The 12,846-nt window shown below is 30.2% G+C and overlaps 1 protein-coding gene across 1 annotated transcript; it reads left to right on the top strand.

Moving 5' to 3' along the window:
- Positions 1–428: 428 nt before the first annotated feature.
- LOC113864868 (SUN domain-containing protein 1) lies at positions 429–4,582 on the top strand. The gene is made up of 2 exons (XM_027499060.1): positions 429–1,755; positions 4,073–4,582. The coding sequence occupies exons 1-2, from the start codon at positions 646–648 to the stop codon at positions 4,376–4,378; spliced, it is 1,416 nt and encodes a 471-aa protein (XP_027354861.1). The 5' UTR covers positions 429–645; the 3' UTR covers positions 4,379–4,582.
- The last annotated feature ends 8,264 nt before the right edge of the window (positions 4,583–12,846 follow it).

Consider the following 12,846-nt stretch of genomic DNA (forward strand, 5'->3'; position numbering starts at 1 on the left):
AATTAGTTTGATAATTTAGTTTTTAAAACTGTTTTTAGTTATACTTTTATTAGTTCTAGAAATAAAAACAAAAAAATAAAAATAAAAATATTTGAATAGTAATTCTGTTTTTCATTTTTAAAAACTGAAAATAAAAAATTGTTTTTATATTTTTTGTTTTTAAAAATAAAAAACTAAATTTAAAGAGAGAAAAAACAAGTCCTACGAAACTTGTTTTTGTCAACAGTGGAGATGAATTTTAGTTAAAAATTTGTAAGGATGAGTTAACAGAGAGAAGCTTTAAGCCCAGTGAAAGTGAAAGCCCAAAAAGCCCATTCCACGCTCTGTGAAGGCACGTCGTTTATCCCGCTTCAAATTTCTCCCTCCCCAGCAAATGTAAAAAAGGAAAAAAAAAAAAAATTCAAATAATTCAAATCCCTTCATCTTCATTTGGTTTCTCTTCAGATCTCATAAAACCACGAATCACTGAAAAACACACACACACACTCTCTCTCTATTTTTGCTCTTTTATTCTTCATTCACCGCCAAACATTATTAGGGTTTTCGACAATTTCATCATTTTCTTTTCACTTAATTTTTCTTTTTTCATTTTTTTTAATTTCTAAATTCGGTGTTTGAATTGAGAAGCGGTTTTCGACGATTCCGATGTCGGCTTCCATGGTGTCCATCACGGCGGCGAACCCGGGGGCGCGTCGGAGACCTGTCATCGCCGCCGAGAAAAAAACCGCCACCAACATCGAGCTCCTCGCCAACGACGTTGCTCTTTCTCCGGCTGTCGCAACCTCTGGCGCCGGCGACCCCGGCGCACCATCCGCCGGAAACGCCCGAGATCTCAGCCACCATTCAATCCGCGGCGAGGCACTCCTCGAGAGAACCTCTCGAGAATTGGTTCCGGCAAAGAAGATCACCGGTGCCGGTGGAAACTCGGCGTCGATTCCGCCACGGCGATCGCGGAAGCCAGTTCCGAAGGCTGAGAAGCCACGGTGGGTCACGGTGCTGAGCATTTTGGGGAAGAATTTGGTGCTCTTGGTGGTGCTCGCTGGGTTGGTTCATCTGATTCGGAGGCTGGCGTTGAAATCCGGCGACGCCGCGGCAGGGGGATTTGCTGGGTTGTCCGAATTTGAGGGCCGGATTTCAGACGTGGAGGGTCTGTTGAAGAAGACGGCGAAGATGATTCAGGTGCAAGTTGATGTGGTGGATAAGAAGATTGAGGGTGAGGTTAGAGGGTTGAGGAAGGAACTGAACGAAAGAATTGATGAGAAAGGTGCAATCTTGGAAAATGAGTTGAAGAAATTGGAGGCAAGGAATGAGGAATTGGAGAGGTATATGGATGAGTTGAAGGGAGAGGATTGGTTGACAAAGGAAGAGTTTGAGAAGTTCGTTGAGAAATTGAGGAATGTGAAGGGGAGTGGGTTTGAGGGTGGTGGATTGGATGAGATAAGGGAATTTGCGAGAGGGGTGATTGAGAAGGAGATTGAGAAGCATGCTGCTGATGGGCTTGGGAGGGTGGATTATGCTCTTGGCAGTGGCGGTGCCACGGTTGTGAAGCATTCAGAGGTTTATGATGTGGGGAGGGGCAATTGGTTCTTGAAGTCTGCTAGAAATGGTGTCCACCCCAGTGCTGATAAGATGTTGAAACCGAGTTTTGGTGAGCCGGGGCAGTGTTTCCCCTTGAAGGATACTAGCGGGTTTGTTCAGATTAGGTTGCGCACTGCCATCATTCCTGAGGCTGTCACCTTGGAGCATGTAGCAAAGGTGATGAATTTTCATTTTGACCCTAAATATTGTTGTGCTCACTGCTCATGCCAATCAGTTAGTATGTTGTACTGATGTGTTCTTTACTTCCATAAGTGGTTGAGATTTTGTTGTTGGCCATTTGATTGTGCATATTTGTGATAATCTTCCTTGAATTAAGTTTATACTACCTCTGGTCCTATTTATATGAAACAAATACCTAATTCACCAAGACAAATAAAAATTAGTTAAATGTCATAAAATTATGTTCTGTTCCATGTATGTCATATATTAAATGAATGAATGTATCCACTTTCATAGATAAAGGTGGAAACCTTGTTAACACAAATTTGACAATATATAAAGATATAAAAAAGAACTTATGATTAATATATTTGATAAAGGGTCTTTGTTTTTTGTATTTACGACCAAAAAAATATTGGTGTCATTTCTTATAAATAGGACTGGAGGAAGTATTATGTAGGATCCTAATATATCAAATAGATACTAATGGTTTATTGATATGTTTTGGCTTTTGAGTGGCTAACAATGTTGTTTGTATAAGATACAGTTTTTTGTTTTCAATATTGGGCTACTAAATTTGATGAATTCTGATTCTTAGTGGTTGATGTTCATATGCTGGAATTTCAAATCACACATATGACGAGAAACAATTAAAGTGCCATTTCTTTTCATGAGAGCATGAAGTCTATTGTTTTTATCTCTCAGTTGAAAGAATTATGCATGTCAAGGGATAGATCATGATTAATTTTACTTGTGTAGTTTTTCCTTTGATAGTATAGTGTGGTGGTTGTTTGGTCTTCTTGCTATATTTTGCTGTATGTTCATGATATTGAGCCACTATATGTTGTATGTCAGTCCTGTATATTTTTGCGTAGAAGGTATTCACTTTATGATGTATTTTTTTAATTGTTTGTGGTCAAGTGGATTCAACTGTCTAAATTTAATTTTGTGGCTCATATCTCCTATATAGTGTTGTAAATATACGTTGTACTTGATATGCCATCTTGACCTTTTCTTTGATTGGATTTATCAAATGAGACTTTTTTAATCACTCAGTGATACATATAACAGAGTTTGGAGTCCATTGAATCTAATTCATATTGACATGTGTCACTAGAAATTAAAATAATTTGAAGATCAAACTATAATATTTCCTATGTTTATATGAACAATAATTTTTTCTTATGAAATACAAAGATAAGAGAGGACTCCTCACTTATTAGAGATGTGTGACTTGTTTTCAAACCTTTTCTCTGATTATCTGGAGAGGGTGGCTTATGTTGATAAATATGTGAACTTTTGTCTTCTAAGATAAATATAAATGCTTCCATGTAGCGTGATTAACGAAATCCATTGATACCTATATGTATCAGCGAGGTCATGGTTAAGTTTAGTAGTATTTGCTCATGCTTTCAAATGTTCGTAAGTTTACTAGAATCATATTGTGTAATGCATATATAATATATTTCCTTGGTGAATTAGTCAGTGTTGGATGTTAAGTTATTATATTTTCAAAGAGGCTTAGATGAGCAATTATTGTGTTAAATTGCTAGAGGGGTTTTTGTCTTGAATGGGGTCCATAGGGATGAATTTCATTATCATAGAATTATTATGGAAGCTATGACTTGATGCCCTGATATGCTGAGATGGCTCTATATCTAATGTATGTTTAACTGATAGTGGTATTTGTATGATATGGTTGCTTATGTATTTTGGCATATTTTCTCATTGCTTCAATACAAGTGTTCTCTACAGTTTTTCTGTGTATATATTGTTTTTATTTAATCATTTCATAATTATCTTTATGCTTTGTTTACAGTTTCCTTTATGCTTTTGTAGATATATGATTGAGCTACTTTTTTTGTCTTTTTTAATTACTTTGAGAAGTTGATTAAAGAAATATTTGTGTATTATGATTCTTATTTTTGATCTTTTGCTTTTATTTGGCCTATTAATATTTTAAGATTGATCAATAGATGGTAGTGTAGCATACCTTGTCATTTCTTAACTGTACTAATTGGATCAAGGGGGGAATAGAATTACACATAAAAGTTGAGAAACTTCGCCGCTTTCAAGGTGGATAATATAACACAGCATTTGAGAAACTTCCCATTATTAAATGATTTGAACTTGTCATTTCTTGCCGAATTCCACTTTGTACTTTCTTTGCGATGGACTTCTTTTTACATATAAGCATGATTTTATCGTGATGCCTCTGGTCCAAGTGTTTTCTGTCACGTTCTCTTTATTCATTCTTTCACCATTTCTTTTAAGATTGTTAGTTTTTAGTACTGATATTTTTCCTTGTCAACAGAGTGTTGCATATGATAGATCAAGTGCTCCCAAAGACTGCAGGATCTCTGGTTGGCTACAGGGGCGTAATACTGATTCTCTAATTGATACTGAGAAGATGTATCTTCTAACAGAATTTACGTATGACCTTGAGAAGAGCAATGCTCAAACATTCAACGTGATGAATTCGGCGGCTGCTGGTGTTATCGACACAGTAAGGTTCGATTTTACATCCAACCATGGAAGCCCTTCACACACATGTATATATCGCTTGAGAGTTCATGGTCATGAGCCTGACTCAGTGTCTATGATGGCAGTGGAGTCATAGTGCATGTATTATTTGCTTTGGAATTTTGTCAATGTCTGTAATTGTTCAGTATATTTTGTTTAGTCCTAGGATAGGAAGTCATGGACAACGTTGTTACAAGATGCAGTCACTAATGTTCATTGTTAGAGTATTTAACTTCTTGCTGCTTCAAATGGATTTTGTATCTAGTGTATGATTCTGTGTTAGGCAGTTGATAGATCTTGGGTATTGCACGTGTTGAGTTCCTCTGGTTAGGAGGGTTCTAGCAAGTGGATATTAATTAAAGTTATTTCTCTTAAAACTTTTAAATGGTTAATATATTAAAATTCCAACCATAGACATAAACTTGTTATATTTTCTACAACCTTATTTTTGCCTTCTAGATTAAATTATATCATTTGAACATCAAAAGATTTATAGATGACATTATATATAATTATCTTTATTTTATTTCTTTTGGTACATATACAAAATAGAATCATGGAAATTTTAGCTTTTAGAATTGAGTTTTAGTAACTCATAATAGTAATATTTTATTAAAAATATTTGATATGTTTCTAGTGGAATAACTATTTTAAATTTTTGTATTTAAATTTTTTTTAATTAAGTACTAGAATCAGTCCCTTATATTTCTCATAAAAAACAAAAAAAATTGCTCAAATCAAAATATCTATGACTATATCTCGTAAAAGAATTACATGAATGTCTTTGGCGGGAAAATACAATCACATGGCAACTACGTGTGGCAAAGCTGGACATTTTATGTAGATAAATACATTACCTTTTAGAGTAATGATATCATAGTGTTTCATTTTAACAAATTTAATGCTTTAGTTAAAGTGTCATGCGTTAAGTAATATAAGGTCAAAAATTTTTCTTTAAAAGTACCTTAAATAAATCGAGTTGTCAATTCTTTTATTTTTAAAAATTCTAATAATTTTTTTCAACCTATCAAGTGTTATAATTTAGTTTATTATAGTGTAAATAAATTTCTTAAAGATAGTGAAATTAAAATTAATTTTTTAAGTTTAATTCGAGAGTTAATTTTTGGAAGAAAAATAAATAAATAAATAAAAATACTTATTTGATAATAATATTTGTTCAAAAATATTTAAATGAGAAAAAATTGTTTATAAATTTTCTAAAATTTTCATAAGTTCATATTTTTAATTTTGTTTAAATTGAGAGTTTTTTTTAACCATGTTCTTTTTTTTTTTTCTATCTTTCCTCGTCTTTTAAACATTTTTTTTCCTCTTTCCTTCTCATCTTTTCTCTTACCTTTTTAACATTTTTGTTCTCGTGTCTTTTTCTAAATTTACAAACAATGCCTTAAAATATTTCTTTTACTTGATAACTTATGTGTATATTTAATAAACATGAGTGATAGCTTGTAATTTGTACGAATTTATAAATTATATTTTAAATTTAATTATATTATTTTTTATCATTTTGATATATATTATTTATAATTATAAAGTTAGGTTAAAACATTTTTTAAAATTTATTGTTTAAAATGATTTTTTTATATATAATTAATTTTCAAAATATAAATTTTGTTATGTAATTATTAGATTATATGTATATTTATTTTAAAATAGAACATCTATGTATTGTACAAGTTACTAAACAAATTTTGAATAAAATTTTTGCTGGTTAGTATCCTAAATCCATTTGTTAACAGATTAAAAGTAGAAGGCTTTTATAAAAATCACAGTAAGATACGTTAAAAATCATGCAGATATGCATATTAATAAGATTTTATGACAAAAGTTTTTAATTTTTGAAAGTGTAAAATCTTAATTTTAAAAATAAATTTATGAAAGTATGAAAAACTAATTTTGGAAACTAATTTTCAGACGTGTAAAATATTAATTTCGGAAACTTTATTCCAAAAATATTTAACAATTCCATATTAATTTTTGGAAATATGAAACATTAATTTTGGAAACAATTTTCAGAAGTGTAAAATCTTAATTCTGGAAAGTTTTTTTGAAAATATAAAACCTTAATTCCAGAAACTTATTTCTAAAAATAGTTAATAAATCCAAAAATTAATTTCCAAAATTATAATTTTTAATTAATTTAAATTTTTTAAAAGTGTGAAAATATAATTTTTAAAACCAATTTAATTTTAAAAATATTTTTTCAGAATTTTCATTAAAAATAAATTTAAAAAATTGTAAGAAAAATTATAGTGATGTAAAAATGAAAAAAAAAAAAACAAAAATCAACTTCCATTTGGCTTAACCTATAACAAAGTACAAATAGGTTAATTAGTCTCAATTGTCATCCCTAAATAATGATAATTTGGATTTTACCTGACACACTTTCTAAACTAGTCAATATTTTGGCCGCAGTATATGTGTGGTGACATGTTGAGTTTGGTCCTAAAAGGTAAAGATGTTGATGAAAGCCAATGTTATAAAAATTAACTACTGTGATCATATTTTATAGAATAATATTTTGACCATTATCATAATCAACATGCTAACCAGCTTTGTTACTCTTCGGCTGAAAAAGGAAAATCTGTTCTGAAACATGAAGATTCAGCAAAGTTGGCAGAGGGAGAAAAATAATGGGAATTGAAATAATGAATTTACAGTGGCACATATTACTGAAACCTGTAGGGTACATGAGATTTTGACAAATGACAACTTTATATTATTTGAATAATGAGATGGTGGTGTGGCAAGCATATGGCAAATGAATGGATAGTGCTGAGAATCTTGAGAGAGTGCTGCACACCAACCACACAGTGGCTAAGAAAATAGCAGTTTATAATATGATAATTGAGATGTAATGCTGAAACATATGCCACTGTTACTGTTCTATGTTTCAATTAATCTTCATAACATGATCCGCATGTCAAGCCAAAACCCACACAACTTGTCTATAGTTTCGTCATTATCATCAAACTAGTTTTGTTAACTCATCATTCTCTCAATTTTTAAATGCTTCTAATTATTTATAAACCTTAATATTATATGTCATTTGTATTTTTTTATAAAACTTGACATAGTATTTTATACTTTTTTTAGTTTAATGGTTGAGATTTTTCTAATATCTTTTAAACTAAACTACTAATTTTATTATCTATTAATCTAATACTTTACAAAGACTATAAAACTTTTTCAATTATAAAGAGTATCATAAATTTTATCTAATAATAATTTATGACGAATACTATTAATTAAAATCATAATTATAATTAAAAGAATTACATATTTTTTTAAATGGTAAAATCAATTTTTAGAATAGTTTTAAGCATTTAAAAGTGCTAAGTTTTTGTTAGAAAAGTAAATATTCATTATATTAGAAAATAAAAATCAACATAATATAAAATTTTTATATTTCAAATTATTCTTAGAAACTGACCTTAAAAAAAATCAATATTTTCTGGGTCTTGTGAAATCATTATATTTATTAAAAGTTACTTTGAAAGTATATTAAAAATTACGGTAAGAGTATACTAAAATTATTAAATCACTAAACTTTTGTCTTATTTCTTCGATAAATATTCGATTTGACATTTGCCTTTTCTTCTTTAATGAATAGGTACTCAAATCTTCGTATCCATACTGTTACCTGTGGATTGTTAACTGAAATATATATTTTTTTATCAACTAATAAAATAAAAATATTGTTATAATAATAAAAAATTATATCTGTGTGCGCGCACTAAAAAATATGCTTTTCATAAAAAAGATATTTTTTTAAATAAGAACTATAATTTACTTTCTTCAATCTTATTTATAAAAAATAACTATTAATATTTTGTTTGTTCTAATTATAAGATTTATAGATCCATTTTTGTGTACATTGCTTATTAAAAAATTTTATACTTTTATTTATATTGAGATTTATTTTAATGAAATATTCACTTTTTATCTAATATAAATAGATGTATTCATTCATCTTATGTAAAATATTAATTTGACCATTTAATGTTAAGAGCATATGTTAATGAACAGAAAAGTGGAATATTTTTTACCAAAATAAATATATAATTAATACACCTTCCCTGTTATTCTAATGCCATTAAACACAATTTTTAATAAAAAAATTTACTTCTTATTCTTTAATTAATATTCTTAGAGTAATAAAGCATAAATTTAAGACACATAACTATAATTCAATTGTTGATAATACAAAACTATATTACTTTTAAACTTGTTGTAATAGCATTTGTTTATTTTACTCTTAGGTCTCTTAATAATTAGTAGTAATTGAAAATTATTGAGAATGAGGTAGCATTAAAAAGATGGGACAGAGGATCATTGAGCAGTGGAGCATTGATTGTCCTCATTCCTTAGAGGAAGGTAGATGACTTGAAAATTGGTGATGATAACTTGAAATTGGGGTGGAATGGTTTGGGTTAAGAAGCATGAAAGCAGGGATACCAAGGAGTGTGTCTGTGGAGTGGGAGTGAAGCAGCCCCACAATGCCATTTCAAAAGCAAATGGTCATCCTTCATTTTGGGGAGAATGATCTCCTTTTTCAAAGACCAAACTGCCGCCATTTTGGTGTTTTTCTAGGCTCCCTTAGTACCACAAAAGTTTGAGACTTTGTAATTCAATAATTTATCACCAAAATCATCTTTTGGGACCATTCTACTCTACCCTTCACCTTTATAACTTGTTTCAATTTTCAGTCTTTCCTTTAGATTCCATTATCATGGCTCAGATTCAGCTACCTTGAGATTGGCCCATTTCATGACCAGGGCCTTGACTTTGACTGCCCATTCATCCATTTGGAAGAGCCTCTTTGTTTGCCTATGCTTTTGAGCTTATTAACAATTTCTTAATTAAATCATCTATTTCATTCATTTCGTGGAATTAGATTATAGGACCACTTTTCCACTCTTTTCCTAACTAGTTTTTATTTTCTCTGATTTTGTTTACAAGACTCTTTTGATCAATTAAATCATAAAGATTAAAACACATTGTTAAAATTAGTTAATTTTTTAATTATAGCATTTTAAGTTTAGTTTTATTTAAAGTCAATCTCTATTATTATATTAATTTTCAAGAAATTGGAAAATTTTAATATTTATGAAGATCAAACATACAAAAATAATAAATTTTTTAATAATCTTTCATCAAAATATCATAAAAAACTTTGAACAAGTTTAGTAAAATTATGTGATTAAGTATTGCATTCCTAGTTAATCAAATTTAAACTGTTAAATTCTAATTAAAAACAAACCTTTTCATAAATATTCAAATGGATATCTGAATCCATGCACGATGGTGCGCTTGATTATCTTCTTAGAAATCATTATTGGTTTCACGAAGGTTATGATGAAGTTTCCCGAAAATGACCATTTCTCTTTCTTAAAGAATAATGCATTTTTCTATTCTCATGATTGTTGAGAGTAAAAAGAATGCTTTTCAGGCAAAATCTATCCACTACGTAAACATAATTACTTTATCTTTTTCCCCCTTTGGAAAATACACTTCATCATCGTTTAGGAATGAAAATGGTGACGCATTTGATCAGACTAGACAAAAAATAAAGTGAAATAGAAGTTAAATCAACGCATAGAATATGTTCAGATGTATGCAAGCCTTCCATTTGATTTTAAAATAATTATTCTAAAGACCAAATCAATGTTTTTCTTAATATCAAGAATTGAATTGACCAATAATAACAAATTCAAAGACAATTTGATGTTTACTAAAAAATTATTGCACAAAATTTGAAAACAAAACAACCAAAAAAACTGGTACAATGTCTTATAATTATAAAAGCATTGCATGATTGTTCAGACAAGCTTGTAAGGAAAAATATACAGAAAAGAAATAGGTGAAGTATTTCTTATCTTTTGATATCATGTATCAAAAATTTGATTGCGTTATTAAAAATTTATTACATGCAAAACTTTTTAGAATCATTGGAAATATAATTGTTATGCTTTATGTGATTATCTTATTATAAAACAATTATTTAAAGAAAAATACACACACACAAGAAAATAATAACATCAACAAACACATTTTCTAGGAAATTATTATGAAAAAGCTTACATTTTGTATAATAAATTGTAATATAATAGAAAATCCATGGAAATGGGTAAAGGGCATTCCATAGCACAAGGCAGAGGATACCTTTTGGTGTCACATTCATAGGAAACAGAGAACAGGAAACTATTGTGATTTTATTTGCAGGCACACACGTGGGGTTGGTTACTTTCTCTCTCTATAGACTAAGATCACACAAGAAAGTAACCTCTTTTCTTTCCACCCTTAACGTTCAAACTAGTACAAAGGACGAGGTTCAAACTTCAAAGACAATTCTCAGCATTGAAGCTCGAAGAAATGCTTTTTCTTGTTGGCTCTTGAAAAGGACCCTTTTTTGTTTTCCAATAGAGTAAAAACAAAGAACAAACGGACGAATCAAAGCCTTTGCCACACACCTCAAATATATTATATATATATATATATATATATATATATATATATGAATGAAGGGGCACATGAGATTCTATTCCATTCTCCCTTTTGACTGTTTCCCTTTTATCTCCTTTTCTATTTCTTTTTTTTCTTCTGAATTTTCATTCCAATTTATTGAGTAAGGAGGACCCTACCCCCTACATGCACCTATTCCTATTTCTCTGTCTCCTCTTCTATCCTTTTGGAAATCATCAAATACTTGTTTGGTATATATGTTGAGTTTTGTGACTCTTTGCAAGAGAAAGTTCGGACCCTTCTGTTTTTGCACACCAAAGTGAGAGTTCTCAGTTCTATAACAAGGATTATTCAGGTTCCTTTCTTTTTTCCTTTATCAGTTTATACTCTGAAATTACCCTGTATGATAATTGATGCTGGAAGGGCATTGCATGGGGAGTTGACTTTTGTAAGAATCACATTTGGGATTTAAACCCATTTTCAACGGTAGCAATGCTGTTTTTAAACGACTGAGATTTGCACCTTCATGAATGCCATTTTTGTGTTGAAATTGTTGTGATTTTGAAACATTGGATTTGGATTCATAGCTAAGAATTGATATTTGGTGCATTGTTTAGCACTTATTAACAGTTTTTGGGCATTTGTGAATTCTTCCTTTTCCAATTTGGGTCATTTTCAAGTAATCTGAATATGTGAAGTTTTCTTTGGGTTTGAATGCTTTAAGATGCTTATTTTCTAAATTCGATTAATGTACATTAATTAATTTCCTGCGATCTAATATTTTGAATGCACTAATGTATAAACAAGTCTTCTCTCCCCTACCCTTTTATTGGGAATTTAGATGGACAACGAATTTGAGGATATACAAGTAGAACCAGTTTCAGATATGATACCAAGCAATCAGCAGAGAAAAAAGCAGGTTTTTTCCTCATTAAATATGTTGTTTAGCTTGTCTTCATTTTAACACTGTGTGACTTATTTTATTTTATTTTATTGTGTTTGTGTGTGTCTTTTATTCACTGTCAATGAACTCTGAAATCTCTGAAAGTCATGTGTCTGACTTTGTACTGGTTGTGTCATGTTTATTGCACAAACTTGATTAAAGGCTGATTTTTCTATCTTTTTGTAATTATTCTTCTGAATATGATTTCAGTCTTTTCTGTGGAAAGTTTTGGCCATGGGAGAGAGAAATGGAAGGGCAATGGAAAGAGGTTGTGTTGATTCCCTTGGTGAGTTCCTTGAAATTCATACTGGTTCAACAAAGTAGAGGTAGAGGTTAGACAATATTCTGACTATGTATCTAAAAAGAAGTGTAATGTTAGAATAATCTTTTTCCATCATGGGTGATCAGCATGTGTGACATTGTTAATTTCTTTTGGTTATTATTTTTTTGATATCAATCACCATTTCAATATGCTTTCCTGAAAAGGTGGAATCACTACTATCCTACTGAAGAGAGAATATTTATTAGAATCACTACTTTTTTTAATGGAATATTTATTCTTTGTTTTCCTCTGACTTAACCTTTTTTCCTTCTATCTTCTGTATAAGCACGACGTTTTTAAAATCCCATTTGAACTGTAAAGATAAGGAGATGAGCTGGCCAAACTGATAACTGGAAGTTCAGATTGGTTGGGTTGAACATCCAATGTTTTTTTTTTAATGTAATTCATAAGAATATATTCATGCTTGTGTTTTCAGCTTGTGAAATAAATGAAGCAAGTATATACCTTTAGTTCGTAGTGATAAGTTCCTATGTGTTACCAGTGGTAGGGAAAAATTTATCTTTCTTTTTTCCCTTTTGGCAAGAATTTTTTGAGAATTGGTAAAAACTAGAGATTAGATGTTGATATGGCTTCATTGGCTTGTAAACAGTGAGATAAGGTGGAGCATCTAGTGGTTTGTTCCAAAGTTATGAGAATATATTCAAGTTTAATCTTTTAGCTGATGCGAAGTAATGAATTGTATCTCTCTTCTATTTATTATCCACAGTGTACCCTTAACTTTTACTGTGTATGCAAGTTGCCTCATTACCAGAGAATGTTAAGAACAAAAGAAACTCACATAAAATGTTTCAGCTAC

The sequence above is a fragment of the Abrus precatorius genome, unplaced genomic scaffold, assembly GCF_003935025.1.
Source record: "Abrus precatorius isolate BTA unplaced genomic scaffold, Abrus_2018 Scaffold4, whole genome shotgun sequence".
In the NCBI taxonomy this organism is placed as follows: Eukaryota; Viridiplantae; Streptophyta; class Magnoliopsida; order Fabales; family Fabaceae; genus Abrus; species Abrus precatorius.